Source organism: Ranitomeya imitator, chromosome 4 (assembly GCF_032444005.1).
Source record: "Ranitomeya imitator isolate aRanImi1 chromosome 4, aRanImi1.pri, whole genome shotgun sequence".
In the NCBI taxonomy this organism is placed as follows: Eukaryota; Metazoa; Chordata; class Amphibia; order Anura; family Dendrobatidae; genus Ranitomeya; species Ranitomeya imitator.
Genome location: NC_091285.1, coordinates 351,308,492 through 351,314,491, shown reverse-complemented (window position 1 = coordinate 351,314,491; position 6,000 = coordinate 351,308,492). Strand labels below are relative to the sequence as shown.

Below are 6,000 nucleotides of genomic sequence, written 5' to 3'. Positions count from 1 at the left end.
CCTGTTGCTCAGGCACCTGTGTACCCACCTACTGCCGACACTGAGCTCTCTTCTGCTGTGCATACCCCCAGTAGCCCCCTGGTGCTCAGTCACCTGTGTACCCACCTACTGCCCACACTGAGCTCTCTCCTGCTGTGCATACCCCCCAGTAGCCCCCTGGTTCTCAGGTACCTGTGTACCCACCTACTGCCCACACTGAGCTCTCTCCTGCTGTGCATACCCCCCAGTAGCCCCCTGGTTCTCAGGTACCTGTGTACCCACCTACTGCCCACACTGAGCTCTCTCCTGCTGTGCATACCCCCCAGTAGCCCCCTGGTTCTCAGGCACCTGTGTACCCACCTACTGCCCACAGTGAGCTCTCTCCTGCTGTGCATACCCCCCAGTAGCCCCCTGGTTCTCAGGCACCTGTGTACCCACCTATTGCCCACACTGAGCTCTCTCCTGCTGTGCATACCCCCCAGTAGCCCCCTGGTTCTCAGGCACCTGTGTACCCACCTACTGCCCACACTGAGCTCTCTCCTGCTGTGCATACCCCCAGTAGCCCCCTGGTTCTCAGGCACCTGTGTACCCACCTACTGCCCACAGTGAGCTCTCTCCTGCTGTGCATACCCCCCAGTAGCCCCCTGGCTCTCAGGCACCTGTGTACCCACCTACTGCCCACACTGAGCTCTCTCCTGCTGTGCATACCCCCAGTAGCCCCCTGGTTCTCAGGCACCTGTGTACCCACCTACTGCCCACAGTGAGCTCTCTCCTGCTGTGCATACCCCCCAGTAGCCCCCTGGTTCTCAGGCACCTGTGTACCCACCTACTGCCCACACTGAGCTCTCTCCTGCTGTGCATACCCCCAGTAGCCCCCTGGTTCTCAGGTACCTGTGTACCCACCTACTGCCCACACTGAGCTCTCTCCTGCTGTGCATACCCCCAGTAGCCCCCTGGTTCTCAGGCACCTGTGTACCCACCTATTGCCCACACTGAGCTCTCTCCTGCTGTGCATACCCCCCAGTAGCCCCCTGGTTCTCAGGCACCTGTGTACCCACCTACTGCCCACACTGAGCTCTCTCCTGCTGTGCATACCCCCAGTAGCCCCCTGGTTCTCAGGCACCTGTGTACCCACCTACTGCCCACAGTGAGCTCTCTCCTGCTGTGCATACCCCCCAGTAGCCCCCTGGCTCTCAGGCACCTGTGTACCCACCTACTGCCCACACTGAGCTCTCTCCTGCTGTGCATACCCCCAGTAGCCCCCTGGTTCTCAGGCACCTGTGTACCCACCTACTGCCCACAGTGAGCTCTCTCCTGCTGTGCATACCCCCCAGTAGCCCCCTGGTTCTCAGGCACCTGTGTACCCACCTACTGCCCACACTGAGCTCTCTCCTGCTGTGCATACCCCCAGTAGCCCCCTGGTTCTCAGGTACCTGTGTACCCACCTACTGCCCACACTGAGCTCTCTCCTGCTGTGCATACCCCCCAGTAGCCCCCTGGTTCTCAGGCACCTGTGTACCCACCTACTGCCCACACTGAGCTCTCTCCTGCTGTGCATACCCCCAGTAGCCCCCTGGTTCTCAGGCACCTGTGTACCCACCTACTGCCCACAGTGAGCTCTCTCCTGCTGTGCATACCCCCCAGTAGCCCCCTGGTTCTCAGGCACCTGTGTACCCACCTACTGCCCACACTGAGCTCTCTCCTGCTGTGCATACCCCCAGTAGCCCCCTGGTTCTCAGGCACCTGTGTACCCACCTATTGCCCACATTGAGCTCTCTCCTGCTGTGCATACCCCCCAGTAGCCCCCTGGTTCTCAGGCACCTGTGTACCCACCTACTGCCCACACTGAGCTCTCTCCTGCTGTGCATACCCCCCAGTAGCCCCCTGTTGCTCAGGCACCTGTGTACCCACCTATTGCCCACACTGAGCTCTCTCCTGCTGTGCATACCCCCCAGTAGCCCCCTGTTGTGTGGCAGGGGGCCGCCAGGTGGAAGTTACAGGCAGCTACAGCTGGAAGCCCTGTGAGAAAGGGGCGGTGCCGGTTGGCAGTTGAGTGGGAGGAGCCACTGGGAATTACTGTGGAAACGTCTATGGTACGCCACGTCATTTCTACACGATGTGACGTCACGTTTGCCGTACACAGGGACGCTTGTCTTTAGGACAGCTCTGTGACGTCACCGGCATAAGCCCTACAGTCTTCAGCACGAGCTGTCGCGGTCGGAGACTGTGCTGATGACGTCACGGGGCGGGTCGCAGGGCGCGCAGCAGGGGGCGCCGCTGTGTGTCTGAGCGCTCCGTCCTCTCCCCCCGGTGGCTCCGCCTCCGTCTCCCGGCTTTCAGCACACTGACGATGTCCCGGGGCTCTCTGAGGTGGCGTTAGATGGCAGCGGCTGCGGGTGACAAGCGCGACCTGTGACCGTCCCCTCAGCGCGTCATGTCGGCCACGCAGGATGAAAGCTCGGTGCGGGTCGCCCTCCGGTACGTGTGTGGGGTTGTGCGCATGGAGCGGTGACCTCTCTGCTGTACGCGGGCTGCACCTGTGCTGGGAGCCGGGGCTGGGTGCAGGATGAGCGGCCACCTGAGCAGGCCGGCGTGTCCCCGAGCTGCGGCCCCTCCGTGCTGTGCACCTGTCGGGCCCACACTGAGCAAACGGCGGGTGTGCGGCCCCTGGCAGCCTGCACCTGTCCGGGGCCCATTCATTAGTGTGTGGAGCCTGTCAGGGGCCGGGGCAAACAAAGCCCACTGCATACATGTGATATGTGCCGGCTATACTGGTCACCAGTGTGCCTCCACTCCAGTGCTATCTACGCCTGTCCTCACTGGTGTGGCGGCTATACTGGTCATCAGTGTGCCCCCAGTGCCATCTATGCCTGTCCTCACTGGTGTGGCGGCTATACTGGTCATCAGTGTGCCCCCAGTGCCATCTATGCCTGTCCTCACTGGTGTGGCGGCTATACTGGTCATCAGTGTGCCCCCAGTGCCATCTATGCCTGTCCTCACTGGTGTGGCGGCTATACTGGTCATCAGTGTGCCCCCAGTGCCATCTATGCCTGTCCTCACTGGTGTGCCAGCTATATTGGTCATCAGTGTGCCCCCAGTGCCATCTATGCCTGTCCTCACTGGTGTGGCGGCTATACTGGTCATCAGTGTGCCCCCAGTGCCATCTATGCCTGTCCTCACTGGTGTGGCGGCTATACTGGTCATCAGTGTGCCCCCAGTGCCATCTATGCCTGTCCTCACTGGTGTGCCAGCTATATTGGTCATCAGTGTGCCCCCAGTGCCATCTATGCCTGTCCTCACTGGTGTGGCGGCTATACTGGTCATCAGTGTGCCCCCCAGTGCCATCTATGCCTGTCCTCACTGGTGTGCCAGCTATATTGGTCATCAGTGTGCCCCCAGTGCCATCTATGCCTGTCCTCACTGGTGTGGCGGCTATACTGGTCATCAGTGTGCCCCCAGTGCCATCTATGCCTGTCCTCACTGGTGTGCCATCTATATTGGTCATCAGTGTGCCCCCAGTGCCATCTATGCCTGTCCTCACTGGTGTGCCAGCTATACTGGTCACCAGTGTGCCTCCACTCCAGTGCTATCTACGCCTGTCCTCACTGGTGTGGCGGCTATACTGGTCATCAGTGTGCCCCCAGTGCCATCTATGCCTGTCCTCACTGGTGTGGCGGCTATACTGGTCATCAGTGTGCCCCCAGTGCCATCTATGCCTGTCCTCACTGGTGTGGCGGCTATACTGGTCATCAGTGTGCCCCCAGTGCCATCTATGCCTGTCCTCACTGGTGTGGCGGCTATACTGGTCATCAGTGTGCCCCCAGTGCCATCTATGCCTGTCCTCACTGGTGTGCCAGCTATACTGGTCACCAGTGTGCCTCCACTCCAGTGCTATCTACGCCTGTCCTCACTGGTGTGGCGGCTATACTGGTCATCAGTGTGCCCCCAGTGCCATCTATGCCTGTCCTCACTGGTGTGGCGGCTATACTGGTCATCAGTGTGCCCCCAGTGCCATCTATGCCTGTCCTCACTGGTGTGGCGGCTATACTGGTCATCAGTGTGCCCCCAGTGCCATCTATGCCTGTCCTCACTGGTGTGCCAGCTATATTGGTCATCAGTGTGCCCCCAGTGCCATCTATGCCTGTCCTCACTGGTGTGGCGGCTATACTGGTCATCAGTGTGCCCCCAGTGCCATCTATGCCTGTCCTCACTGGTGTGCCAGCTATATTGGTCATCAGTGTGCCCCCAGTGCCATCTATGCCTGTCCTCACTGGTGTGGCGGCTATACTGGTCATCAGTGTGCCCCCCAGTGCCATCTATGCCTGTCCTCACTGGTGTGGCGGCTATACTGGTCATCAGTGTGCCCCCAGTGCCTTCTATGCCTGTCCTCACTGGTGTACCAGCTATACTGGTCATCAGTGTGCCCCCAGTGCCATCTATGCCTGTCCTCACTGGTGTGCCATCTATATTGGTCATCAGTGTGCCCCCAGTGCCATCTATGCCTGTCCTCACTGGTGTGCCAGCTATACTGGTCACCAGTGTGCCTCCACTCCAGTGCTATCTACGCCTGTCCTCACTGGTGTGGCGGCTATACTGGTCATCAGTGTGCCCCCAGTGCCATCTATGCCTGTCCTCACTGGTGTGGCGGCTATACTGGTCATCAGTGTGCCCCCAGTGCCATCTATGCCTGTCCTCACTGGTGTGGCGGCTATACTGGTCATCAGTGTGCCCCCAGTGCCATCTATGCCTGTCCTCACTGGTGTGGCGGCTATACTGGTCATCAGTGTGCCCCCAGTGCCATCTATGCCTGTCCTCACTGGTGTGCCAGCTATATTGGTCATCAGTGTGCCCCCAGTGCCATCTATGCCTGTCCTCACTGGTGTGGCGGCTATACTGGTCATCAGTGTGCCCCCAGTGCCATCTATGCCTGTCCTCACTGGTGTGGCGGCTATACTGGTCATCAGTGTGCCCCCAGTGCCATCTATGCCTGTCCTCACTGGTGTGCCAGCTATATTGGTCATCAGTGTGCCCCCAGTGCCATCTATGCCTGTCCTCACTGGTGTGGCGGCTATACTGGTCATCAGTGTGCCCCCCAGTGCCATCTATGCCTGTCCTCACTGGTGTGCCAGCTATATTGGTCATCAGTGTGCCCCCAGTGCCATCTATGCCTGTCCTCACTGGTGTGGCGGCTATACTGGTCATCAGTGTGCCCCCAGTGCCATCTATGCCTGTCCTCACTGGTGTGCCATCTATATTGGTCATCAGTGTGCCCCCAGTGCCATCTATGCCTGTCCTCACTGGTGTGCCAGCTATACTGGTCACCAGTGTGCCTCCACTCCAGTGCTATCTACGCCTGTCCTCACTGGTGTGGCGGCTATACTGGTCATCAGTGTGCCCCCAGTGCCATCTATGCCTGTCCTCACTGGTGTGGCGGCTATACTGGTCATCAGTGTGCCCCCAGTGCCATCTATGCCTGTCCTCACTGGTGTGGCGGCTATACTGGTCATCAGTGTGCCCCCAGTGCCATCTATGCCTGTCCTCACTGGTGTGGCGGCTATACTGGTCATCAGTGTGCCCCCAGTGCCATCTATGCCTGTCCTCACTGGTGTGCCAGCTATATTGGTCATCAGTGTGCCCCCAGTGCCATCTATGCCTGTCCTCACTGGTGTGGCGGCTATACTGGTCATCAGTGTGCCCCCAGTGCCATCTATGCCTGTCCTCACTGGTGTGGCGGCTATACTGGTCATCAGTGTGCCCCCAGTGCCATCTATGCCTGTCCTCACTGGTGTGCCAGCTATATTGGTCATCAGTGTGCCCCCAGTGCCATCTATGCCTGTCCTCACTGGTGTGGCGGCTATACTGGTCATCAGTGTGCCCCCCAGTGCCATCTATGCCTGTCCTCACTGGTGTGGCGGCTATACTGGTCATCAGTGTGCCCCCAGTGCCTTCTATGCCTGTCCTCACTGGTGTACCAGCTATACTGGTCATCAGTGTGCCCCCAGTGCCATCTATGCCTGTCCT

At 59.5% G+C, this 6,000-nt stretch overlaps 1 protein-coding gene across 10 annotated transcripts in view; it reads left to right on the top strand.

The window, feature by feature from the left end:
- Positions 1-2,099: 2,099 nt before the first annotated feature.
- The window catches only part of KIF21A (kinesin family member 21A), a 237,285-nt gene continuing 233,384 nt past the window's right edge, over positions 2,100-6,000 (top strand). For all 10 annotated transcript variants that reach the window (XM_069765004.1, XM_069765002.1, XM_069765000.1 and 7 more), the window contains exon 1: positions 2,100-2,457. In XM_069765004.1, the coding sequence (XP_069621105.1) occupies positions 2,414-2,457 (44 nt within the window). In that variant the 5' untranslated portion in view covers positions 2,100-2,413. The remainder of the gene's footprint in view (positions 2,458-6,000) is intronic.